Source organism: Fundulus heteroclitus, chromosome 6, assembly GCF_011125445.2.
Source record: "Fundulus heteroclitus isolate FHET01 chromosome 6, MU-UCD_Fhet_4.1, whole genome shotgun sequence".
NCBI lineage: Eukaryota > Metazoa > Chordata > Actinopteri > Cyprinodontiformes > Fundulidae > Fundulus > Fundulus heteroclitus.
Window position 1 is genome coordinate 14,689,080 of NC_046366.1, and position 27,583 is coordinate 14,716,662.

General features: G+C 38.4%; 1 protein-coding gene across 2 annotated transcripts in view; it reads right to left on the reverse strand.

The window, feature by feature from the left end:
• LOC105935931 (glypican-5) overlaps window positions 1-27,583 on the reverse strand; it is a 144,877-nt gene that overhangs the window by 54,445 nt on the left and 62,849 nt on the right. Inside the window, exons 4-6 of one of the 2 annotated variants that reach the window (XM_012876556.3) lie at window positions 24,948-25,120; window positions 23,932-23,988; window positions 22,278-22,400 (exon numbers count right to left, since the gene is read on the reverse strand). In XM_012876556.3, coding sequence (XP_012732010.2) covers window positions 22,278-22,400; window positions 23,932-23,988; window positions 24,948-25,120 — 353 coding nt within the window. The remainder of the gene's footprint in view (window positions 1-22,277; window positions 22,401-23,931; window positions 23,989-24,947; window positions 25,121-27,583) is intronic. The other variant, XM_012876557.3, reaches the window with a different exon arrangement.

Sequence of the window (27,583 nt, forward strand, 5' to 3'; positions counted from 1 at the left end):
TCTGTTAATGCCATCAATTACATGTACCTGGCTTTTTATTAGGTCAAGTCAGGTGCCTCATGATTTCCTTAAACATTTAGTGTTTCATACATTGATTGATCCTTATGTACAAGAATAAATTACATACCCAATACTTTATGTCAGATTTTATTTAATATGCATCATACACAGTGTCTCGCAAAGCAGTTTGTAACGCATGAACTTTATTTTACCACAATAAAGCTATAAGATTCAGGAAATTATTTTTTGAATCCCTGTGGGTGAGCAACTCAGATAGCACATAATTATGAACTGAAAGGAAAATGATAAACAGCTTTCGATATTTTATTACCAATAAAAGTTCATCTATTAATTATCAGCCACCGAGAGTCAATACTTTGTTTTTAAAAGCAACTTTGTTTGCAAGAACATCTGCAAGTATTTTGGGAATATCCATCTCCAGGTTTGTCCATCAAGAGAGCAAAATTTGTTACAGAAACCATGCAATTTCTGCAAAATAGCTGAAGATCAGTCAGATAGCGTGTACTCATCTTTGAACAGCAAATGTTAAGTCTTGCAACTACTTCACAATTGGTTTAAGCTTGAACCTTTGATTAAACCTTTATAACACATGGATATGCTTTCAAATAAACCCTTGCATTGCAGCTCTGGCTCCATGTTTATGGTTGTTGTCCTGCTGCAAGGTGAACCTCTGTTTCAGTTTCAAGTCTTTTGCAGTCTCTAACAGGTGTTCTTTCAGAACTTGGTATACAGAAGTACCATCTGTTTTCCATTGTCATATGACCAATTGAAGAGGTCTTATTGTATAATCAAAGCGTGGGATGTTGCGCTCATCAGAATTAAAAGCTATAGATTTAAGACTTACACAAAACAAATAATCCAAAATGGATAATGAATAATGAACATTATAAAGTCAGACACATTTTATAAGGAAACAGAAATGATAATCACTTTTAATTTCTGTCATGATATGGCGTTGAAGTGGAACCAAAGTGCGACAGGAGCGAGACAGCGCCATGATGATTTTCTGACGAACAAAAAAACTTCCAAGGTACGGGAGAACGCAGGGGACAGAAAAAAGCAACAAGACAATGGTATGGAAGCAAGGAAGGGTAGCAAAAGAACAACGGAATCTTGGCAGTGTAACAAGGATCAACGGGATGTACTTAAAGATAATTGGAAAATAATTAACTCAATGAAAATTCAGGAAGGAATAATCAACAGAATACCAAACAGCAGGGAGGGGAGACTAAAGCAGTGAACTAAGAAGACATGAAACAGAATATTAAATTATACACAAATGAGAACTGAGCACAAACAACAGATAATCGTGACAGTCTTGTCATTTATGTTCAGTGTGTTTGTACTTTTTCTTGCAGTTTTCCCTATTGATAAGCTATCAATAGGGAATACACACTGCACTTAAAAAAATTAAACGTGTGACCTTATACAGTATGTTACTTAACATTGATCAAGTTCCATGTGTTGAAACAAGGCATCCTGGATGGTTGCCTGTCTCTGTGTTTGCTTATGTGATCAGCCATGTGGTAGCTGTTGACTGAGTGATTTTTCTCAGATTCGTGTGTAGATGGAGATGAAAGATGACCCCAATCCCCTCCACTCCAGTAGACCGTAGTCTCGGGGTGATGCGATCCACTGTTAATAGCAAAACTACATGCTCTTCAGCTGTCCAGTCTACTTAAGGCCAAATTGGTTAAAGAAAAAAAAACAGATTGCAGACAGACTTTCAGGGGGAAGTTTGGAGGATCCGCTGGTGACCAAGGTCACACTTCCTGAATACAGTAAGCCTAACGGATAATATTTATTATACCCCCCAAGCCATTGCTTGCGGACACACACCAGCCCTGTTGTAGGTTATCCAAACGAAAAAAAAATTGTTTTTAATTTAGCCCATGTCTTGTCCTTTCTTGGAATGTGCTGAAGACCACTGTGACCTGAGACAAATCCAGATATCTGGGAAACCGGAACAAAAACTGAGCAACAGTGAGCGAACCAAGTTTCAAGAGGAAAAGAGAACTAATTCAATGCAAAGCTAAACACTCCAATATGTACAGATACCCACATCCTGTTGTTATCAGCATACTGTGATTACCTTGTACCTGAGAGCTGTTTGATATCATTAGACCTATTCTTTTCCCATGTCTGTCTGGAGGCGAGGTGAGACAGTATCTAGCCAGGCTCATCATTAGCTCATTACAGACCTGCATTCAGCTGAGCATGTCTCATTTCGTCAGTACTCCAGGCTAATGAACAAGTATTGATTTATCTAACAATTGCGGCAGCTGCAAAGTGGCAAATTAATTTGGTGATAGTGACTCGCACTTGGCAAACAATACCCATACTCCTTTTTTTTTCACCACGTAATCTTTTTTCTATCACTCCGTTTTGTTTGTGTCATATTTCCAAATCTAAGGTTACAGCAGGGTATTTCTCTTATTACAATACAAACTATTTGAGGTTATCAGATTCAACAGTTCCTCCACAGAAATAACATTTTAACAACAGTTATAACATCCTCTTTGACAGATTAGCCCACACTGTCAATACCATTACGCACTGGTTTAAATTATATCTCTCTGGACACACTCGGTTTATCTAAAACAAATCCTTCAAGAGGGCAGTGCACGGACTTGACAGGAGGTAAAATATATATATATATATTGCCAAGTGCTTACCAACTGAGTTTTCTATTGCTTTTTTGGTTTTCCAGTCTATTTTAACTCTTCCATATGCAGTCCAAACACTGTCAGAGCTAAAAGAAAAGATTGTGGTACACAGTGTGGCTGGGTAATGATGCTGAATGTTTTGTATGAGTTGCCATGGAGGCCTAATCGAAAGAGTTTTTTCTGTGCTTTTCAGAAGAAGCCTGGTCTAGATTTGATAATCTTTAGATTAAAATGGAAAAAGAGCAGGCTAGTCAACCTATATACAGTATTTTACTGCCTATCCTACCTACTTATAGGGAACAAGGCCTAACTTCATAAATATAAATATTTTTAGGGTATCTTTAGTTTTTGGCAGTTTTCATATTTTACTGTAGAAAAAAATACAAATGTGAATCACCTAAAAAAAACACAAATTCGAGGTCCAGGGTGGCCTACAGTAGATATCTAAAAGACAAAATATCACACTCAACACATCCCAGGCAGTCTCATTCTTTATTCAAACCAGAATGCCAGTATTGCTGTTGCTTTTCATCCTAATCTTTTTCAAATCAAACTGAATAAGTCATTTGTTCTATTACATGCAATTGTTTTATAACATTAAAGAAAGTTTCTGTAGCAGAGCCTTTGACAGCTTTTTGTGATGGCCTTTTTGCTTGCAGCCAGCAGATTTTAGATTGTTTTAATACATTTGTAACCCTGAGTGTTCTTAAGGGCGCTTATCAATAAAATTTATTAAAAATATTTGGTTTTGTTGTTTAGCAGTTTACAGGGAACGCATTAATCCTTTAGTGAACTCATAACTACACTGGGCACTAACATACATTAGGTGCTGGCCTAAGAAAAAGTACTGCTATACTGCCTCTATGTGGTGAGTGTTGTGAATTGAATGAAAACTGCATACATTATTTAAAAGCAACGGCTGCACCCGAACAAGGTCACTTGAAAAACGAGCTTGCAGATTAGTTATAGAACTGCAACATTTTTTGATTAGTAATTATATTAGTCAAAATTAGCCTGTTGAACAATTACACAGTGCCTTTCAAAAAGGGATACCAAGCCATCATTTAGCCTGTCATTACCAAAAAGTAAACATTAATATTCTTGTTAAAAAGTTTTTTTTTAGTCCGTAAGTCTGGATTAAACAAACTCTATCCAGCTCGCTGGTTGAAGGAAAGTATTGCAATTTTTTTGTGAATTTTAGCTCCATGGACATTGTACATTTTATCCAAATCAAATAACTTAAAACCGACAAGTTTTATTTGCAACTAAGTGAGGGAACCCACCATTCTCCGTCTTCGCAACTACAAATTTATGACTCAGTGGGGACATGAAAGTTAAATTATAAAAATAAATTTGTGGTGGAAACACTAAAATGGTCATATGAGTTTAAAGCTCTTATAGCCTGTGATGGAAATGAGATCGATTAAAACTGTAATTGGTCCGTGGTTTGCTTTGAGGACATTTCCAGGCCTGGCCGCCCTGACTATGTCTGTGGCTGGGTGTTACTATTCCCCACCTCTGTGTCGCCTGCGTTAATGTACCAGCAGACGTGCTGCAGACTGAGACAGCAGACCACATAGACCTCTGGAGAAAAGAGCAGAACCATTAGACTGAGGGAACACCAGTGCAAAACCCACTGTGTACACTTAAAAATTGGCAAAACTGAGACAGATTTTGTCATGAAGTGAACATCCATTTGAACAAAAGCCAGGCTATCAATAACATTTCCATCCATTTATCCAAACAAAGCACCACTAACCTCATCTCTTTTTGATCTGCACGTCATCTGAGGCATAAATTACTGATCTCATTGCCAGAAATTTATTTTAAACTATAGGCCTCTGTGTAAAAATTAACAGAACAAAAATGATATTATTCATGTAGCTAATAATCTAGTTTTTGCATTTTAAATTAAACCTTTATCATAATATCTTTTTCACTCCTCCTTATATATTCCTTATTTATTTTTATGTTTTTGGCACACATTGTTGGGAGGAGACCATGGGGCAGACCCATAACTCTGGGGAGAGGCTGGATAGAATCCATCTTCTAGGCTGCAAGAAGAAGTTGGACGGATGGAAAGATTTTATTGCTTGTGAAATAACCAACCAACACCACTGATAACTAAAGCAACAAGTCTGAATAAAAGTTTTCTCAGCACCTCAAATGGAAAGTATTTGGCTTTTTTAACTGGCAATTAATCACATGCTGCAGTGACAAAGGATTGCCACTAAGTGGCAATACAGGTCAACATAAAAACTAAAAACTGCTGGAAGGAAGGAAGGAAGGAAGGAAGGAAGGAAGGAAGGAAGGAAGGAAGGAAGGAAGGAAGGAAGGAAGGAAGGAAGGAAGGAAGGAAGGAAGGAAGGAAGGAAGGAAGGAAGGAAGGATGGAAGACCTAAATCTGAAACTCTCCTTAAGCCACATGTCTGCATGCCGAGAAGGGCATGGATAACTGAGGTTAGAGGTCTGGGGGGGAGACAGAGGGACAGTTGGTGTTTGGAAGGCAGACAAGGGCAGGCAGGGGCAGAGCCAGTAGAGTAAACTATGCCCAAGAGCACAGCCGGGCGGAGTGGACTGTGATCCTCTGGTGTGGTGGGACCACCTGTTTGCCTGTCTGTCTATGTTTAACTGGTCGGAATAGCATGAGCTAATGCTTAGGGCTGACATTTTTTTAGTAAACGAGTAAAAAAAATATTTTTTTCTGTTTTTTGCAATCAAATTACCGGTTTGTGTGTTCATATCAACCCCTATTGACAGAAGAAAGGATCTGACAGGGTGTAGCGTGATGAAGCCAGAGCTCATGGTCTGCTGCAGCAAGGAGGTTGGGGCACATGGAAGTACTTCTCACATTCATGTTCTACCATGAACTCATGCACTCAAATTCACAAGACACATCAACAGCCCCAAAGTATACTTATCACGCCAAAGAGCAATCACTTCAGACCACAGATGGTCCCCTGAAACTCAATAGGATGGAAATTTGAGAGCGCATTGTAGATAAATGGATTAAGGGCCTGCTTTAACTGCAGCTATTCAACACCAGAATAACATATATTGGATTATGTACTGCAAACTTGTCGTTAAAGTTTGAGAAGAAGAGAATGATTGCATTTCAGACAAAGAGAAGAAGGGCAAAGTTTGGGGACCTGTTATCTAAATGAAGTCAAGCAGATGGTAACATTGACAAACACGTAGACAAAATGGCCTTCTTGGCGGAAATCCCAGCCATACCAATCATGTTTGCCATGGACAGGCATATCTGTCAATCAAGCACAGATTGGAAATTGTACACAGCATCATAAAGAGCCACTCAGATGAATTTGAGAAGTCCAGGTTGAGCCAGTTTGTTCAGCGCCAATTCAGTAATTTATCTCAGTGTCATTATGACACTGGTTATGAAATATTAAATTATTCTGTCACATGAGTAACCTTTGACAGACTCTTAACATTTAAATATAAAAAACAATGGTGTTTTCTTTCACTAATACGTGTATGTTGACAATGAAATCAAGAAAATAATACCAAAGGGAAAAAAAAACTGTTCATCCTGCTATTTGTTTTTGAATCAATGAGATCATGGAAGGTACAAGGATTTTTAGCAAAGTTGTATTTCCCTACGAGAATTAAAAAATCTACATTTTCTGTTTATGATTTAGCTGATCAACTGCTGCTTGTAAACATCATGGTGGGCAAGCAACTTTTTGCAGATTTCCACACATCTGCTTAACTGTATTGCTTTCCACAGCCACCTATGAAGCTAGTCTGTCATTACCCTCTCTAACAGAAAGTATTCCTGGATCAGTGATTTTGTGCACTTTGGATGCTTTGCCTTTTCAAATCTCTCTCAGTCTATCTTTCTGAGAACTGAACTGAGTGATGGAAATGTGAAGGTATATGCTGTGCAGCAAGTGAATGAATGGTGAGGCTAAATGGTAGAAAAAGGCTCAGTACAAGTCTGCCCAGGTGACAATTTTAGGGAGTAATGAAGGAGTTCTGCGGGAAATATTGTGAGGATTTTAAAATCATCTTAAGAGAACGAATCAACCAAACCACGTAGCTATCATAATGCTTGACCGGAAATTATCACTAATTTGTTAATGAAATCATGCCATTCTGCCTCTTCACAAACCCTGTTCTTTCTTGCATATTTTTTTTTTTCTTGCATTAAATTTTCCTTAAGTCCATGCTTTGTTTTAACAAACATTTAAAATGTTTTGGTGCAGCTGGAAAGAACACAAAGAAAAAACTCTAAAGCAGGGGTTCCCAAAGTGGGGGTCGGGTACCCCAAGGGAGTCACAAGATGATTTGATGCTGATGTGCTAAAAATATTTTAGGACTTTTTTGTAAGAGTTCTTATAAAGATATGACACTATTTTTGCAATTTTCTGACTTTATTCTCGTGAGATTATGACTTAAAAAACTAAAATTTAAGATTAGAACATTACATCAGAGGAATACGCAAAACATATTAAATACAGACATTTAGGCTTAACACATGCTTGAAGGTTATTATTTTCAAAAGGTACTTTTAATCTGACAAATGAGCCTATTTGGAATGGACATCTAAATACCTGTAGAAGAATGCTTCTGGATTGGTGGGTTTTGTATTGATTAAATAAAGATTTGCAACAAGGAACAGAAAAAAAATGTTAATCACATGTTGTTTTAAAGGTGACAAACTGTATCTGAAGTGAATTTTATTCTCTGTACAAAGAAGTCTGGCTTGTAGTTTTAGATTAAGAGTAAATCCTTAACTTTCTAGGTGTTTATGTAGGAATCATGCAGTAAACCAGTAAAATAATCACCAATAACTATCACACACTCGTCAAAATGACCAGCTGAAATAATTCAGTAGTAGCTGCATCATAATAGCATCATAAAACTATATTCATGTTTTTATTCCATCTCATCAACAGCATACAGATATCTGTATGCCACATGAAAGTGTTACTTTGCACAAGCTCCAGTCATTTGCAGACTGTGCAATGTTTTATGACTTGATGAACCACTTATTATTGAGTTTTGGTGAGTGTATGGCAAAACTGTTTGAACCAAGACTGTAAACATGGACCAAAAAGTGAGCAATAGCAGAAAAAATGTAGGTGCACAAGTTCTTAATGTGAAGCTTTAATTTGATGTGGGTTTCTTTGTTTGATTAGGAAACAAGAGCACTTATTCATTTTAAAAATGTGCAGTTAAGTTGTGTATGACTGGATCTACAGATGCACCGTTTTGTATTTTTATTGCATTTCTGTGTGTTTGGTTGCAGATCAAGTATACATGAAAAAATGAAAATGAGGTAGGACCGTGCCTTCGTTTTTGCATCTCTTCCCTCTGCAGAGGCAACATTCCCAGCACTACTCAGGGGGGCTCCAGTAAGCAAGGCATGGTACCAAAACCCACCCGGAATTCAAGGAACGTTTTCCCCGTGGTTTCAGGTTACCACACGTTAAACACAGGTCTCACACACATACAGACACACACCCTCACTCACACATAAATACGCACATACATCCACACAACTGCCTACACAGTAGCATACTGTACTTTTGTTATTTAGACAGAGTTGGGTTGTTGGCTTTCCTTCCTCCCTCCTATGCCTGTCATTCATTTCGTTTTGAAACTCACATTGTTTTTCCTGTGGGTTGTGTAAAAACTTGGAACTGAACTTAAAACTTCAGCATGACCCAAACCACCCGCCTGTTAAGATTCTCACTTTATTGATAAATACCACACGCTGAAAGTTTAACCTTACATACACACTCACACAAAAACCATACATAAAATATGGCCAGAGCTCAACATTAGCCTTAAATTCCAAACTCTATGTAAATATTACATCCCTCAATATGCAGCAGCTTTTAGGTGAAAAAACTATCAACTCTAAATTACTCTTTTTTTTCTTTCACTGTATCCTTTCAAAAGAGGAATATAGACATCTAAAATAAAGTCTGAGCAGAGGGATTTGTAGATCAGAAGTTTTTTCCAGTTTGCAAGTTCAAAGACAGTCTTCAAGGGTCAGTGTCTTGCATATTTTGGATGTTTCCCTGCTTCAGCCTCCCTGAATCAAATGAATGTGTTATTTATTTAGTTTTTTTTTTATATATATATATATACCAGACCTTTGCAAAACAGGGGTACCTCCGGTAAGTTTTCAAATCGGGGTGATAAGGGGCTAACTGATATTTTTGTGGTACAACTCAAAAACTCAAACAGCCTTAAAGGAGTTTTATGATACCATCATTATTTGCAGATAGATTTGGGGCAAAGCCAAGAAAGAGTCCGATATTTAAAACTGGGATGGAGATCAAGATATCTTGATCTGGGCAACTGTAAATGGATTTATTCCCCAAATCTGATCAATGCTAACCATAAGTGAAATTTATTCAGCAAGAGTCAAAGATAAAAGTTGTTGTCAAGACAGATACTGCTTAGACAGATACAGATATTGCAGTAAAGAGGTCATGTTTTTACCAATACAAAAATTAGGCAGTTTTTATGTGTGGCAAAAAACAACAATACCAACAACAAAACTCAATAATTGCTGTTTCAGTTTATATAAGATATAGCACTATTGAACAAACTGGATTACTTAAAATATGAATTAAGAGACCAGACATAGTCAGAAAGTCTTAATTCATGATAAGCACAACAGAATGAACCAACAATCACTTCACTACATAGCTGTGGTGTCTTTCTCAAGTATTTTTCCTCCTAAAGGGGAGGCTTCATACCCTAACATCCGTGGAGAATTTGACTTTAAAATATTACATGTTGTCACTCAGCAACGGACATCAAGTGGGGCACATTTAGGAAGATTGTTCTTTGTTCATTGACAGAACGCATGAAAATTTGTCACAGTGAGCAGAAATTTCTGGGAGGCTAACATGCACCTCTCAAACAAACAACAAATAATATACAGACTGGCTGCCACTGGCTGGCCACCAACAGCTAAAGGACTTGAAATAGGACCATCAAAGCAATAATGCCGCAAAGACTAAGAACTCTCTTAAAACCACTACGTCTTCACGCCACAGCCATACATCCCTCATCTATTTCAGACTTTAAATCTGTTTTCCTTGTTTGATTGACACTTTTATTCTTCCTCCTGTTCTCAATTGTTTTACTTCTTATCCTCCCCTTTCACTTTGGGTTTGATGTATTTCCAGTGGGCAGAGATTGGTCAGTCCAGTCTACCTTGTCCAATATAAACTGCTCTCATAAAGCATGCCAGTCTTTTGTGGCGTTTTAATTATATGAGCTCAACCCGCCACACCACCGAGGCACACAACATCACAGGAGAAGCTAGAAACCCTCTGCTTGCATAGAATAGAGAGTAAAACAAGCTGGAAAGCAACCTCACAAAATGTGCAGAGAGGCATAAACACAGGGAGACTGAAATACACAAAACACTCATTACTGAGAGAAGCGTGACAAGTACCACATTTACAAAGGATTGCATAATGGGGTTTGTTCCGCATTACCTACGCAAAGACATCTTCTGCAATATTTTTTTTTTTACTATTTATAATTATGATAAATCCAAACTCACAGGCCAAACATGTTAGCAGTTAAAATAAATGAGTCAAAGGCTGAAATGTGATCATTGCTGTTTTCACCTTTCTTCAATTACACAGACAAACACATACACACGCACACACAGTCCAAAAGATTCAAAGCAATCTGGAGGGTCAAACTGAGACCCTGAGCCCTAGAGTCGGGTTATGGGAAAGGAACAGGCCACTAAGTCAAATCTGAAGGCACGGCAAGAACACAATAGACAATAGACACATACTGAAGATGATAGTCATGAAATTAAACACAAAGGGGTTGACTTTACTCCCAAAAATTTGATGTATGATGTCAGCTGCTCCTTGTCCCAATTTAGTCTTACCTTTTTTTCTTTGTTGAATTACCTCTCTTACCTAGCACACAATCAGTGTTTTCAAAATACAAGAAAAACTCTCTTAAGGCTTTGAATGTTAAATGTTTTTCTCCCACATACAAAAATGAATTTACTGTTTTCTCGACCTATGCTATCCAATTTTGCAAATTCTCATACATTTTTCAGCTAAGCTCTTCACGACCCAGGAGACTGACAGAAAACACGGGGGAGACAAAACTTATGACTTGACAGTACTGAAGGGAGGGGAGTAAGCGGGGTGAAGGCTTTGCCCAGCACACCACTCTTCCTGCTTCTTCTCACAATGAGCAGAATAGATTCCAGATGTTGAAATGATAAACAAAAGGACTGTCATAACCTTATAAAAATGCAAGGCATTCAGAAGCACGCACATTGCTGTATTGTCTGTGGACCATCTATTTGACTTAATCTGAAAACTTTCGAATCAGCCCTAAAGAGGAGTGCTGAGTTAGAAGTTTCTTAGTTCTTACCGAAGTTCACACACATGTGCAACACACCAGCATGTGCAGAGCAATCTTACAATAATTTCTGAGGTTGAAGTGTCAAACTACTCTAAGGAAATCAGGATCACATTATGCAAGAGAAAAAAAAAAGGATGGAAAACGCAGAAATATAAAATACGTGTTTGCTAATTTGTGGAGAATGTTTGCAATGAATGTGTGCTCTTGCATGGATCAAGATAGACAGAAATATGTGATCTACTGCATCCCTCTTTCTAGAAATCAAAACAACAGTGGAGTGGTAGGTTGCTGGAATAACTCTGATCCATCATCTCTGATTTACCCTTTTTAAAACTTTTCAAGGTGAGGCATTGTTTTTTTGGGGTGATTATTCCCTATGTTTGGATGGAGCTGATTAAGATCTCGAAAGCGCAAATAATACCTGAACCACGATCCCAAATCCCAGATGAGTTGAAAAGGAAGCACTGTGAAGGCTGAACAGAAAAACAAGGAAGAGTCCCAAAAGGATAAAGTTTAAACCATGCCATTGATCATAACAAGGAACCCAAGATCTCTGGCAAATAAAACAGATTCACTTTGAGTGTTAAGAAGCACCCTGCCAGATTATTAGGAATGTATCATGGTATATATCACTACAATGCAGCTTCAGGATCATAGACCCAACTATAATCTCACTCTATCTGCCTTTTTTACCATACAAGGAGACAGGGATTTGAAGAGGAGCAGCAAAAGCAAAGGAAGTGGGTTAGTCGAAATTTTCACCAAAATAGGATTGAAACATCGCTCCGTTGAGGCCACCATCTTGACTGTTATGGTTACAGAGAAACGCTGCTGCATTATGGGTAATTCTGGCACTAAGAGTGACACATTGTAAACTCCCGCTTCCTGCGCTGTGATTGGTCCAGTAAGTTTTAGACTGGAGAGTCTAAGCGCGCCCAGACTGACAAGCTGTGTACTGAATACATATGGCGGAAATCAATCTGGCAGGCCAGGCTAATGTAGTCCAGGGCATGCTACTGTGAAATATCACCTCTGCAGTCCCGATAACAAACTGTTTGCTGTAAGTTTATGTTTGTCAAACATATTATATATGTTATAACGTTATATATATATATTCAACTGCCAACTGTTGACATTGAATTTCATGTCATCAACTCAGTAGCTGTCATGGTGAAAACAAACAACACCCTAACACATTTGTGGCAATATATATTTTAAGCATGCTTCACTCTCTCCTACATATTTAACATTTCAACCCCTGCTCTACAATAGCAATGAATTGTGAGACTGTCATTTCACAATTCATTGGTAAGTTTAAAAGTAATATGGGTCTGGCAAACAGGACTGCTAGGCTGATAAATAGTTTTTTTCTTAAGCTAGCAGGCTTATAAAACAAACAAAGATTTGAGCTTTACATAAGCAATTTAAGGTATTTGGTGTTCTTCCTGCTAAGTGTGCTCTCCCAACACAGAGGAACCAAATTCTGTTGGAGGTAACTACATTGGCACCGCCTTTGCATGAACCATCAAACTAGCAAGTTTACCCCATCGATAAACAAACACAGCAAGAGAGAGTTGGCAAACATTAGCCAGCTCACTCAAAGCTGGGGTTGTGTTTCAAGAAACATCAAGAGTGGGACCAGAAGAGAAGGAAGTCAGCCTTTGCAGAGACACAGTGGGTCTGGAGAAACTGAGAGATAGCAATAAGATGATTTTTTTTTTAAACTTCGGAAAAGTGTTGGATCCCATCTTAAGAAAAAGTTTGAGTGTTAAAACTGCCACATCCCCTATGGGCGTTACACCCATGACAGCAGGGAAGTCTGGACAAAGCCAATGAGCTGAACCTCTTCTTCAATACATTCAATTCAAGAACAAGCTCAGCATCCTCATCTCCTGCCCCCAGCCAAACAGACCACCTTGATCTTCCCTTGACCTCCAGCCTTCCTGTCGCATGACTTATCTCCAATCTCACTCATGGATCCTTTTTCTTCTGCATCTTTGTTTTCAAACATTTTGATGCTGGTGCTGTAATGCCCATGATAACCAGAGAACCCTATATACAGCCAGGCACGGCCTTTAAGGATTTATTAATGTAAATAAAGAACCCGGTACAGGCAGGAAAACCCTCAGCAGGAATGAGCACATGCCTGCCGATGCTGAATACAGGCTACTCACAGCAGGGGATTCTATTCAGGTAATGGTTAAAGGCTGGAGTCAGTTCTGTAAAGCAGACATGGGTCATAAACAGGAGAACTGACAGGCAGAGTGATTAGAGGGGCTAGGCAAGGTTTGAGGTGAGGGATCAGTCCAGCTCGTATCCAAAAAAAACAAAAGCTTATGAGTCATCCGATGAGGACAAGACAAGACAGGGAACATCCAAGATATGAGAAACTGATCAATAACAGGCAAGCCCGGCAAAGAAAATCTACTCACTCTAGGCTTTCAAACTATTTGATGCCCGCCAAAGGTGGATAACCAGTATAAAGGCAGGAGAGGAGGTGAATGGAATGGGCTTTATGGCGCTGCCACGGAAGGAGGTTCAAAAGTGCATCAGGTAATCTCTACTGCAGTGTGCAGCAGGACTGTGAGAGAACCATAGATAGCCAGGTCAGATCATGAATGGGGCTCCATTCCTCACCCACTCCTGCCTTTTCTGCCAACAGTTGTTTGCTGAAGAGACAGCTGGAAATAATGAACCAGAATAATGCTGCAGGTCCAGGTGGTGTTAGCCCCTGGTACTGAAGGCCTGTACGGATCATCTATGTACCCAGGAGAAGACATTATGCCTTGTCCCAGTGACTAAGAAAGCTTGTCCATCAATTTTCAAAGGCTATAGAACTGTTGGGCTCAAATGACGAATCAAGAAGGTTGTGGAGAAACATCAACAGGCCCAGCTGAGTGGGATTATTCTATGATTCCAAATTTTAAAATTCAGCTGGATTTACTTTGTCAGAAACCTCAGAAAACATGGGTGGAGGCCTCTACACTTGCCTCGAACAATAACTACCTGACAAACAGATCACAGTTTGTGAGACTAAAAGAAAGTTTGTCTGACCATGTGGTCAGCAGAACAAGTACACCACATGGGGTTTTACTTTCACTAATCCTTTTCACTCTGTACACCTCAAACTTCTAGTACGAGTAAGAGTCCTTTCATCTGTAGAAATACTTAAATGACTCTACAGCTGGTTATATCAGTGATGGACAGAGAACCTGTGGACCGCTTTGTGACAAGAAAGCAATGGATGTTTCTCGCGGAAGCTTAGGCCCTTGAGTGCTTTCTCCTAGTCTGTTGTGGAGAGTGTAACTTAATTGATTTTTAATTGTAAACTAAATCATATTTGATTATTTTTTTGTCAACTGCATGATTAGTTGATTTCCTCTTCACTTAGTGTTTAGAAAATGACTTGAGAGGCTTTGGGCAAAAGACATTAGTGTCATACATCAACTATATCGGCTGACATCAAATGACAAACATCAACCAAAACAATTGCTACATTCCCATTCAAGATCTGAATATATACATATATATGGGAAGTTCACCATTTATGCATACTTTCCATAATTTTATATTTTATGACATTTTTAAACTGTGGATTTAACTCTTTCCCAAGTTTTTTTCTTCCTTTTTTTCCAGTAGTCTCTACATTCCACACCAGCAGACTTCATTGATCTGGCTATCCAAAGCAACTGACTTTTGGCAAGAAACAAATCAACACATTGAGCATTACAACTCCAAGATGCCACGTAAACTGCATATACAGCCAACTCAAAAGTAACATACCAGATAGTATTATTTATTGATGTCACACTACTTTTTAAGCACAACACTGCATGCTCAGTTCATGCACTCTCAGTGTTAAAAAAAAGAAAGAAAAAGATTTGGGTCAATTTCAGGAAACAAGGTCAATGAGTTCAATTCAGAGGCAATGATGTTATCGGGAACCTGGCCCACTCAACTTAATGAAATAGTATTCTTCTGTCAGTCTAAACAAGGATTTAAATGCGTGGGGATTATGCTAACATCTAACCCCATACAATTATTTAAAACAAATTACAACAGTAATAAGAAACAAACAGATAATGATGATTTATTGAGATGGGAAAGAGCTCCTGATCTTTGCTTGGAAGAGTAGAAATGTATGTTTTATGAAGGATTCTCTTTTAATTCCAATCCTTACCCATTCGGGTCTTGGTTCAAATACTTATCTCATTAGATAAGCTCATTTCCAGGTTCATCTGGGAAAACAAGAGGCCCAGAGTTAGGCTAAAACCCTTATGTTTCCCTAAGGAAAAGAGAGGCTCAGCTCTTCCCAATTTAAAGTATTACTATTGGGCTGTCCAGTTATCTGATATAACTCAGTGAATCAATAATGACCATGAGACTGATAAGGTTCAAACAGAACAGAACTCACTACAGGGGCTTGGTCTCTACACTCTCCTTTTTTAAACAAGAAGCTTTGATATAAACCTAAAATAAAATAAAAAAATACCAGGGTCAAACATAATTTAGGAGTATGGGATTTAGTCAGAACAAGATTGGGGGGTCCACTTGCTATCTCAAGAGCCCTGCATGTTGTCCGGTAATGTAAATATTTCTGAAATAAGATTTTTTTCAGGACACCTATTTTGATTTCATCCCTCTATAAAAGATTAGTTTCACCACAGAGTTGGAGGAACTGTGGCCAGATAGGGGACCACTCCCTTATTCTGGGAATTACCAGCTTTATCTGAATATTGGAATTGTGTAACAGGAATGATAGAGAAATAAGTTCTGGTGTGATTCCACTGGACCCAGTGGTGTTTATATTGGGAGCTGTACCACAAAATTTATCAAATAGGAATCAGAAATATATACTCCTACTGATAGCAAAGACAATTATAATAGTGAACTGGTGTAAAATGGACTCCAGTAAGGTCATATTTAAATGTGTAATCTTGATATATTGTTAAAGCTACCTGCCCAATGTCAAGGAATGTTCTGTTTTTGTGTATTTTTTATTAAGATACAGTTCCAAAGAAATACATATCCCTTTCTGATTCACAGCAAAAGACTGAAACTTCTACACCCTTCATCAGAAGTAGATTTGGTTGAGGAATATACATATCTTGCTGTTCATCTGGACAACAGACTGGACTGGAGATGCAACATTGAAGGTGTCTATAAGAATTAAGGGAATGAGCAGACTGTACATGAGAAAGTAATGGTCCTTCAAGGTTTGCAGCAAGATGCTGCATATCTTCTATAATTCTATTTTTGAGAGCATCATCTCTTCTGCCTTCATCTGTTGGGGCAGCATCATCAGAGCCAGGGACCTACAACATAACTTGATGAAGAAAACTGATTCTGTTCTGGGACAACTGTGGAACCTATGGAGAAGGTAATGCAAAGAAGGGTTCTTTATAAAACCAAAATAATTATGGAAAACCCAGACCACTTTCTTCATGAGACTGCCTTTGGAGAACAGTGTCTTCAGTCAGAGGCTTTTTCAAATACACTGTAATACAGACCACTTCAAGAGATCCTTCCTGCCAACAGCCATCACTATCTATGTACAACAACTCTTTGAAGAATTTAGATTTGTATGAACAACATTTAATTTCCTTTGAGATCAATAAAGTATTTTTGAATTTGAATCCCCACACAATAGCCCTCTGTGAAAAGTAATTGCACCAAAAGTGACACAAATACTTCAAAGATGAGACAGGATTGACAGAATTCTCTGTCAATTGTGTTTTTAGGTTTCCAGGATAATTTAAAAATCAAAAGACTACCACTACCAAGGTGCATCAAAAAGGCACATGCTGAACATAGATTTATTTAAATGGAATACAGTTGACGAACCATTGCTTTATTCTATACTACAGAGCTAAAATAAGTCACACACTGCAAAACTTATTTTAACCTTGATTTTCAAGACAACGTGCCTCAAAAAAATCACACCTATGATGGTGTAAATGTTGAGAGATGTGAGCAGATGTCAACATGCCCTTTCCAGCTGCTGGCACCCTGTCTGCAACTCTGTCATCAAATGTTGAATAAAAAGAAGGGGGATTTCAACGTCAAAAGCCTTTCATGTGCTTTGAAGCTATAATACTGTGTCCGTCTGTGGATGTGTGCTCCTTTTCTGAGCCCCTTAAGAATAACCTTCCAGCTGTTCACAAGCTTATGGATCCCGTGTGGATTGATACTCAGTGTATATCTCTTATTTGGGGGAAACCCAACATGTCTTCAGAGGCTTTGTGTGTGCACCCCGTGTGAAATGGACTTATACCTTTGCATCTCTGTTATGAGATCTGTTTCAGCTGATTTTATCTGTTAGTTTTAGCTGCATCAAACTCTTCCTAGCATATTTGTTTTTGTTTTTTGTTTTTTGCTTACAATCTTTGCTTATTTTAGCTGTACTCCAATTCTAACACCACCCTTCCAAGCATGGTCCAAGCAATGGCAGAAGTTATGGCAGTGATGTCCAAGTCTTTCCCATCCAGGCTCATAGGAGGGCCTTTGTTCTCCCTCCACGCTTTAGGGGTCCCCACAGTGGGGCTGTGCACTACTCTACTGACTCCACAATGGGTCTTTATGCTGCCAAGGCCCCCCTCCCCACTTTCACTCCAATATGTTTGTCTCATCAGGGGCACCCGGGCACACAGGGGGCACCACGACACCAAAATGATGACTCTTTTATCATGCCCTGCTCTGTCCTGCTTTCTTTCATGAATGCCAGCAGAGTTAGATATAGGGAGAGAGAGTAGCTAAAGGGGCAACGCTTGTGAGTGTTGCCAAATGTCTCAGTGGGGCAGTGTTTTCTCATTCAAACCAGAAACACTTGACACCACAAGTAATGACCTGGCAATCAGCAGGGTGTGTGTGATAACACACTGTTGTAGCCCTGTAGTACAGTTAATGAAAAAAGCAACAAAACCCTTATGAGTAAATTACACAAACTCAGTTCCACGCAGATTGAATTAGGCAAAAGCTGGTTATCCATACAGACAAAGGAGGACATTTGTTGGACATCTTTTATACAGTAGTTGCTAAATTAATGTAGGTACCCCACTCTGGGTCTCCACTTTCCATGTTTCTAATCTCAGATCTCCAACAAAGATGAACTGCAATTTTAAACTGTCAACTAAAATCCTGGGACATCCCCAATTAATTGGTATTATGTTCAATAGAGTACCTTACAAAGGTAATGCTACCTTTCACCCATTCAATTCAATAACATTTTAGCTATGTAGCGCCAATTCACAACACGTCATCTCAAGGCCCTATATAAAGTCAATTCAATCACAACCACACAGATTGGTTAACATGTTTTTTTTCTATCTAAGGAAATCCAGCAGATTGCATAAAGTCATTGACTTGCAGGATTAACTCCTCCTGGAGGAGTACATTATGTAGCATCAGTGGACAGTTGCCTGCATTCTGTCATTGATTTGCAGCAATCAATCATACCGAGCATGCATGTAGCAACAGTGGAAAGAAAAACTCCTCTCTAACAGGAATGCCAGCAGAAACAGGCTCAGCATGAATGGCCATCTGCCACAAACAACTTGGGGTTTGAGAAGATAGAGCAGAGACACAAAAAGATAATGGAAGCACTGATCCAGGAATATAATTTTGTCATGCTGCAAACACAATACATATGGCCCTACAGAGTTAATTTAAAGATGTTTTGACCATTATTTGCTGCGCAATAATTCAAGCCCACTCAGACTGCATGGAGAGCATCTGCTGTATGACGCTCAGTAGTCACCTCTTGCTGCTTTCACTATGATTTAAGTCAAGAACTTGACCATCCTCACACATTGTTCACTTTTGACCTAAATCCTTCCACTGTAGCTATGGTGTTTGCAAACTAGTTTTCTCCCCATATTGCCCTGTATCCCCTGCCCTTACCGATCTTCCTAATCAAATCTAACCAGTGTCCCTTTTCCTGCAAAGGAAATGCACCTACATAGCATCCTCCTACCAACACCATGTTTTACCAATGGGATAGTTTACACGCAGTGATTTGCAGTGTTAGTTCTCCTCCACACTACATACCTTCCTTGCATAAAGGCTGAACATTTGATTTTGAGCTCAACTTAGTGGAGCACCACCTTCCACATGCTTGTTGTGTCCCATACATGGCTTCCAGGAAACTTTTAATAGTGAGTTTCTTTTGACAATATTTTCCTTTGCCAGACCCCAAAATGGCCCTATTTCATCCTGCCAGCAGATTCACCCCTCTGAGCGGCAAATCCTCCAGACTTGCCATATGTTATGTAGCGGCATATTTGATTAAAGCTTCTCTTGCCTGACCTGTTAGTTTAGGTGGACAGCCATATCTTGGTAGATTTGTGGTTGTTGCCATACTATGTCCAGGTTTAAATGATGGGTTGAATAGTGTTCTGTGAAAATTCAAACGATTGGGGTATTGTTCAAAATAAACAAAATTTTAGGTTAATAATTTCTATGGATGCGAACAAAGCAATTGACAGGTTCGAACCAAGCTTTCTCCTTCATTCACTAGAAGCTCTGGAGAGAACTTTACTCACTATATTGAAGCTATAGTTGGTAAGCCTGTTCAGAAACACTTTTTGTTATACTGTTTAAAATTGTCCTTCCATCCTGAAAGTAGTTAAAACATTGTGTATGCACAAAAAGGAGGTTAAAAAAATCTTTGTCTTTGGGAGCTGCATGCCTGTAAAAACTCTGACCAACCATAGACAAATTCAGTTTAGTATATTTCATAGGACATACTATACTCCTTAAAGGTTACATAAAAAAGACAGTAAAATCTCCCCCAAATGCCAGAGATGTAAGGTAACTGATGGTAATCTCTTACGCATGCTGTGGAGTTGCATAATTATAGAAACATTTTGGAAATGTACTATTGAAGTAATTTCAAAGGTTACAGGAAATTAGATTGAGCAGGATCCCAAAATATCGATTATAGGAGACATAACATCCCTCAATGTAAACTATTGTAAGAAATACTTTATCCTACTTTCATCACTGCAGTTACAAGATGTATCCTGACCAATTGGAAATCCGAAAAATTACCGCCAGTAAGACAATGGATTGAATAATTGGCCTCTTATTGCAAAACTGAGAAGACTCTTTATAAGTATAATTATTTAGAGGGAGACAGGCAGTCTTAGAAAAAAATGTGGAATCCCTTCATAGATATACTACCCTCTCTGGATCTAGCTGACCAGGGTGTGACGTGAACCCTCTTGGACTAACTTCAAAGTAGCCCACTAGTGCTGTTCTCAAGTAATCTCTTTATTCTGACTTATGTATATATATATATATATATATATATATATATATATATATATATATATATATATATATATACATATGAATATATGCTGGTGGACCTAGGTACAAACTGCTTGCATGACTGTTGAATATAAATGCTTAAAAAATGAGAGACATACAGGGAATAAGGGGGGTGGGGGGATTGCTGACTTTTTGGGTTGTATGTTTTTTTTATGTTTTGCTCTAGGTAGTGTTAAATTTAGTTTTTTTCTCTCTTATTTCTCTTTTATTATCTTTATTCAGATGTCCAAATTATCCTTCTGTGGTGCAATTAAAAAGTCATACACTGACCAGCGTCCCTGCTGCAAACATGTTATTCTCTCCTGTTTCTTCACAGTGTATCTTTATGATTCTGTTTGCTCACTAATGTTATCTTTAAAACCACATAGATCTTTACAAAACAGCTTTATTTAGTGCCATAAGAATAAAGGAAAGGGATAGGAATTCAAAAGCATGCCATACCTTTTGGATTTTAATTTGTGTAAAAGGGTGTGGTTACTTTTGTAAGGCACTGGATTTTTCAACAAGAAATGTATTAAGGAGGATGAGAACTTGATAATAAAGTAAATTACAACATTCTGCAACCAGCCACTGAACACAAAATAGACAGCAACCCAGTCCATCTGTTCCTGAGCACAATTCCTTACCAAGTACTGAAGTAAAGCAGTGCCAGATCCCATATGTTCAAGAAGGGCAGAATGATCTGTCACAGTCACAAAGGGAAAACTAATCCATAAGATCTATATATTCTTCTGTCGAAGCAAGTACTGGTAGGGCCAATAGAGCTGAAGTTACAATGGTTGTTAAAAATGGGAGAGCATGACCTTGTCTTAACTGTGTAGTTGGCTTCAAGGGTATTTAAGAAACCGATCCAGAATTTAGAATTAATTACAGATTTGAGTTGTCTTAGTAATTGTCATAATTTTCTTCATATGCTGAGTAAGAGGCAGGAGAACCACACACTGAGCAAGCTCTCTGGTCTTTTAGAGATGCACCCAAAACCATCAGCAGGGAAACAGTTCCAATGCTGCATCTATATATCAGCACAAAATTTAAATCTCATCTGAAAACAATTCAATCACTGACACTAACACAAAGAAGACCGGAGCCTTGTGACTTTTTGTCCTGCCAACATGCAGTCAACAGAGAGATGGATAATAATAACTTCCTTATTTGCACAATGAATAACAGCAACCAGCCACACTGACTCTCAGCCTGACAGTTTTTAAAACCCTTCTTGTTTTCTCAGATTTAAAGGAGCTGTTGTGGAGGAGTAAGAAAGACAACACAGGAGCTAGGTTTGATCCCCTCGTTTACTCGACTCCAATCCAACTGAGTAACGGTACACAGTGTGATGATAAGAACCAAAAAAACACTTATTTTTTTAATCAAATATCCCATCATCTGGGTGTGAGTGGAGGCCCCAACAATCTAATGTGCCGTTTTTAAACGGTGTGTTGCTGTTGTGAATTTTTACTTACACAGGATAGATATGTGATGTTGTATTGTGTTCTATTTCTGATCTGCTTGTCTTACTGGTTTCCATGCTTGCAGGTTGCTGCTGTTTTGCCAAGCTAAAATACCAAATACTGCATTCTGTTTTGGGAATCATCCCAGGTGTGAAATGAGAATGATTTAGGTTAATTTTACAGTGAATATCTTACTTATAGCCCCTTTAAGATATATATTTGTCAATGTAGATAATTAAGTATTTAACTACTAAAATTGTTAAAAGAAAATCTCACAAGTCATGATACATGTCGAGATTTACAGTAATATCATTTTGGAGTCAAACAACTAGATTGGAATAGAAATAAGCTTTATTTATGTATCACTGAAAAAAATGGTAATTAGTAATTTAAACATTGGGGAGATTGCAAATATTTCTCTTACCTTTCTACGACTCCATTGCCGCCCCAGCAGGTGGAGTCATCCACTACATACTCCCCTTCACACAGCATCTCTGGCACTGTCGTGAAGAAGGATTTATAACGCTGCAGTAACAACAAGAAATCCCTGATGGAAAAAACGAAAGATTTAATAGATCGATCATGATGATGAGGAGTATGATGAGAAAGATGATGATTATGATGATATTATTTTTATTATTATTATTAGTCATCTGCATGATTATACAACAGGTGACCTCAATATATGTTATACTCTGGAATAGTTACAGCAACAACAAACACTAGTTGACTATTCATTTTACAAGGCATGCATGTGATATATACACATTGAATATGACTGCATCAGCACATGTTCTTAGCTGCACTGAATTGCTTGCTTCACCAGATCTGCCAACACATGTTGTCAATATAGACACTGTCATCTTTTGTGAAAACAAAAGGCAGAACTTTTGACCTGTTGCAGATTTTCTTAACCCATAATGATAAGCAAAAATTACATATTAGATACTGACAGCCAATGAAAGGATTTTAAAAATGGTGACTTGTAAAATATGTTATTTCTTTCACATTTTGTTGTGCTTTCAGTGCAAATTTTACTGTGTTTGAATGAGGGGAGTTCATGTCTGTGATGTGCATCAAATATTTTTTATTGGTTTTCATCTTTGTTTACTACAACAGTCTAGTGGGCGATACAGAAGTTTAAAGCAGGGTAAGCTTTCAAAACAATAACTCAAACTTTGACCATCTCAAGCAACACCATTCAACTCATCATCTGAAAATGGACTGATTATGACACAATTGCAACAACTAGAAGGCCTTACAAGAAGGCATTATTCAAAGAAGACATTACAGTAAGAAGCTCTTGTTAATGTTGAGCACACCTGAGCTGCAGAGATCCACAGCTCAGATGGGATCATCTTTCAACAGGGTAACTATTTCTGCACAAATTAGGTTGCTACAGAAGAGTAGCAGGAAAAATCCCTTTGGTCAAAAAGTATTGCCCACAGTAACCATTTATTTTTATAAAACTGTTAACATTTTCTCTTTAAAAATGTTTAAAATAAATCTGATTGTGAAGCAAATTTGGAAACTGGAGTTGTAAGGCTGCATACGAAAGGCTTTGTATGTTTCCAATCTGACGGAGCTTTAATGGGCAAAGATTTCAGTCTCTATATGTGCAAGCATACTTCAAAGCTTCAAATATTGTTGTACAGTCTCACGCTGATCTAAATGTCTCCACAACTTTGTCATTAACACATCTAGTGTGTAACTTAATGATGCATGTTCACTAATGTTATCTTAGAAACCTCAAAGAGCATTCACAGAACAGCTGCATATAAAGATTAAATTACACACAGATTGATTCTATTTACCTACCACGTAAACCGCTGAAGCCAATTGGTCACACTGAATTTTATTTAGGGGTATCAGAGGGGTCACAAAACAGATGCTTGCCTCACATTTCAGATCTTTTGGGTTAGAAAATACATAGGTGTTTTTTAATGTATAATCTAACCTAATGTGAAAAAGTTTAAGGTGTATGTAAACCTTTGAAAGAAACTGCCACTGTCACAGTCATCTCCACAATACTGAATGAAATAAACTAAGAAAAATAATTGCCTTATGTTCATGCTTACCTAGAGAGTGTTCTCAGATTAGATTTATTGTTCTTAGAGGGTTTCAGGGGGAATGGGCTGGGAATGATGGGAGTTGATGTCCAGGGGAGGGTTGTTGCAAGCAGGAGTATGCAGGGGGTTGAAAAGGGGGCATGGGGAGATAAAAAGAGAGACAAAAACGACTGACATGACAGGCGGTATGGGGAGGATGAAGGACACTCGATTGATTGTTGTTGAAAGTGATAAGTCATGCACATGCAAAAACATGTCAAACCACATATACATCAAAAACCAATTCATCCCAAAACAATAAGAAAAATAAAAAATAAGCTGTAATAAAATAGAATTATGGTCACGAAATCCACTCAAAATGATATCTACACGCGTACAGTTAAAACATACGATTAAGACAAACAATGGACTGCTGAACATTCTGATTCACTTTCTCCCTAAAAAACTGCTATACTCTATGATCTTTCATATTTTCCAACCACTATTCTTCCTTTGCTGTACTAGTTGCTGCAGTGGCTTTGAACCCGATCTATGCTCAGCGCTGGCAACAGGCAGACGAACTGAATTGTGTTGCTATGAATTGTGGTGGCAGTGCCATGCCAGCCGTGACAGCTAGGCTTGGCATCAGTGCAGCGATTCACAGACTGAGAGAGGGTTAAGCAGTCAACAGCGCTTTAGTTCGTCTGTGTATGCTTTCCAAGGCAGCTCTGGCTAGTGTGCAGAGTTGGTTGTATGGACGTCTGGGTAAACAGGAAATTGTGTGGTCTGTCAAGATTAATCTTTCCAAGGTTCCGCCTGCCTACCAGCTGGTGTGGGCACAGAATGGCTGCCCCGGGGACCAGGTGGGGAGCATGGGTTGTGCTGGAGAGAATTTACTTTGTCTGCATGGCTGTGTTCAAATCCAACTAAACGTTTGTGAACAGTGTGAAGTCATGGAAGCTGTAATAGTGTAAAAAGACCTTAAAAAGTAGTTAGTTATAAACTTTTAAGTTTGTGGTTCATTTTGATTCAATGCTTTGGCCTACCTTTTTAAATGGGCAAACTTCCCCAGCCACTCGTCTGGTAAAACTTGGGAGGAGGAGGAGGAGGAGGCAGATGAAGGAGGCGAAGCTGAGGTTGTGGTAGAGGTTATGACCTCTGGGCTCGTAGGCCGCATGCCTGGAGGTTCCAGCGTGGACAGGCCACACACCTTGTCCACCTGTAGAGACAGCAGAGCAAATACACACCTGCTAAGCAAGGAGAACAGATGAAAGTGTGGGTGGCTTGCAAACTTTTCACTGGCATCTACACATTGTTGAGTTTTTTTTAAAGCAAATGAATTGGGAATCTTTTTCTGATAGACAAAGACAACATTTTAGTTGTCAGATAGATGACTAATGTAGATGTAAAGGTGGAGCTGAAGAGAGAGAGATGTGATGAAATAAAACAGTATAATGAGTGAGTTACTGCCTGGAGCGCTGACAGTAAATATAGAACATTCCACTACATCACGGAGGTGAGTGCACGTGTGCACATTTGGCAACGCTAGCAAGAATCCCATGTGGGCTATTAAACCCTGTAGCAGAGAGGAGCTGAAAGCAGGATCTTGGAAAAAAAAGGGACAAAAATCAATGTCGTCTCATTGGCTTAAGAGCCTTGGGGTACTGTTGTTAAGTGATCCTCAATTAGCCAGGGAGACAGATTGTGATAGCTTTTTTGTGCTTGACTGAATAGGTCCTTAAAGTGATCAGTGCCTTCACTGCTTTATCTACAGGGATGAGTGACTGGATCATGTAAGAGCATCCATATGGAGTAGGTTGGGTCCCTCGATAATGCCACCATGGCGGTTGAGATTTAACAAAGTAGCCAGGTGAACAAGAGCGTGCAGTGTGTCACGTGCACGCCCAGAGAATATGCCCCAAATAAGTCTCTCATTAACTGACTAATGGAGCCTACAGAGTCAACTGCGCTAAATAGAAGACAACTAGTTTTACACATCGGGAAATTGTAAGGGCATGTATGGTAGATACAAAATAACAATATTTAACCTTTAAACTTGTGCAATGCTCCTTTAAGTTGACAGCAATTCTTTTAGAAAAAAATAAATAAATGAATAAAATAGTTCCAAAAATTGCAAAGCTGCTGTGGACATGCATACCAGCAAAATGTGTGAGGTTTGCTCAAATATAAACACAAAAACATCCTATGCTTTGTGCAAATGAACTAAACACTACTAGACAGCGACCATACTCAACAGATGCCAATGGCTTTGAAATAAGAGATCACGTTGCAACTACTTAAACCATTGAAGACAACTTCCCCCTTCACCGTAGCCTTTTGCTCCAAACCTTTTCCTAACTACATGCACAGTAAATCCACTCTTCAAGCAGACGCTGGGCACGAGGAAGGTTGCTTTACTGCGTTGACCTTAACTCCCTCTGAAACCATAAAACACACTCACATGTGGTAATGCAGCCCACAGCCACACATGCAGACAGCCACACGTGTAAACACAGAACACGCATGCACATGCACATACATTTCATTGTCCCTGGAAGAAGAAAATAGAGTACAGCAACCGTTTTGGCCAAGTAATGTGGAAAACCAGTGGAAAAAAAGCACTATCTAATGAACTATAACAGAAGTATTTCCATGTGCATCATTACAATGTTGTCGCCATATATGTTTTTTGCTCCTTTTGAAATTCCTGCTTTCTTGTTATTGATTTCTGTTTCTATATTTCAGACTTTAAACATTGTTTCCAATTTTTAAGTCAAACTGTTTGTGTTTGCTCTAAGCTCACTCAATTGCCCCTTGGGGAGAAATAAAGTGATTCTGATCTATATTTGGCTAACCTTTGATGCTTTTTGTGCCTTTTTACATAATTTGAGCTATTAAAAATGATTTAAATAAATATAAGTAATATAAGGGAGTCAAGCAGTCAAAATAAAAAGTACTATATTGGTAATATAAATAAAAAAACAAATTTTATAAACATGAAAACCAGTTCCTCTTTCTTAAACCTTTACACATAAAATAAAAATATATGTGCTTAGCAAATCTGGTTTGTCCTGCCTTAAGGTAGGGCATATGCCTGTTCTTTATTTCACATTAGGAAACAGAATCTTTAAATTGAATACCGTGGGTTGATTTAAAATACTTTAGCTGACTAAAAGACCATGCATGAGAAAGTGTGTGTTTTGTAAAAAAAGTTAAGAAATTGTTTAAGTAGTAGGGTTTTGCAAGAGAAATTCCAGTTTGTAATTCAATTTGTAAATGTTTATCCTACATTTTGGTATTCCATTTTACTCTGTGAATCTCCTGTCACTTTGACTTTTTTTGTTCACTAAACAGAGGTGGAAAGGCGATCACAACAATTTGAGGACAGTTTCCCTCTGACCACCTTCAGGGTGGTCCGCAACTTTTTTTTATCTGAATTAGCTTAGCAGTCGGAATGCAATCCATCTTGAGACACGCTGAAGGACCACCCGCTGACCTGATGTGACTTCCATCAAGAAGCAGAGTTGTGACAGGGAGTTTTATGGCCGTTTTGTTCTGGACAGTTTAAAATTATTGAATGGTCTTCTGATGAATCTAAAGGATTGTAAATATTGATTCTTTTAATGAATAATCTTCTGGCATAACTCCATTATGCTTTACTTTCCCACTGGAGGTTTTATTG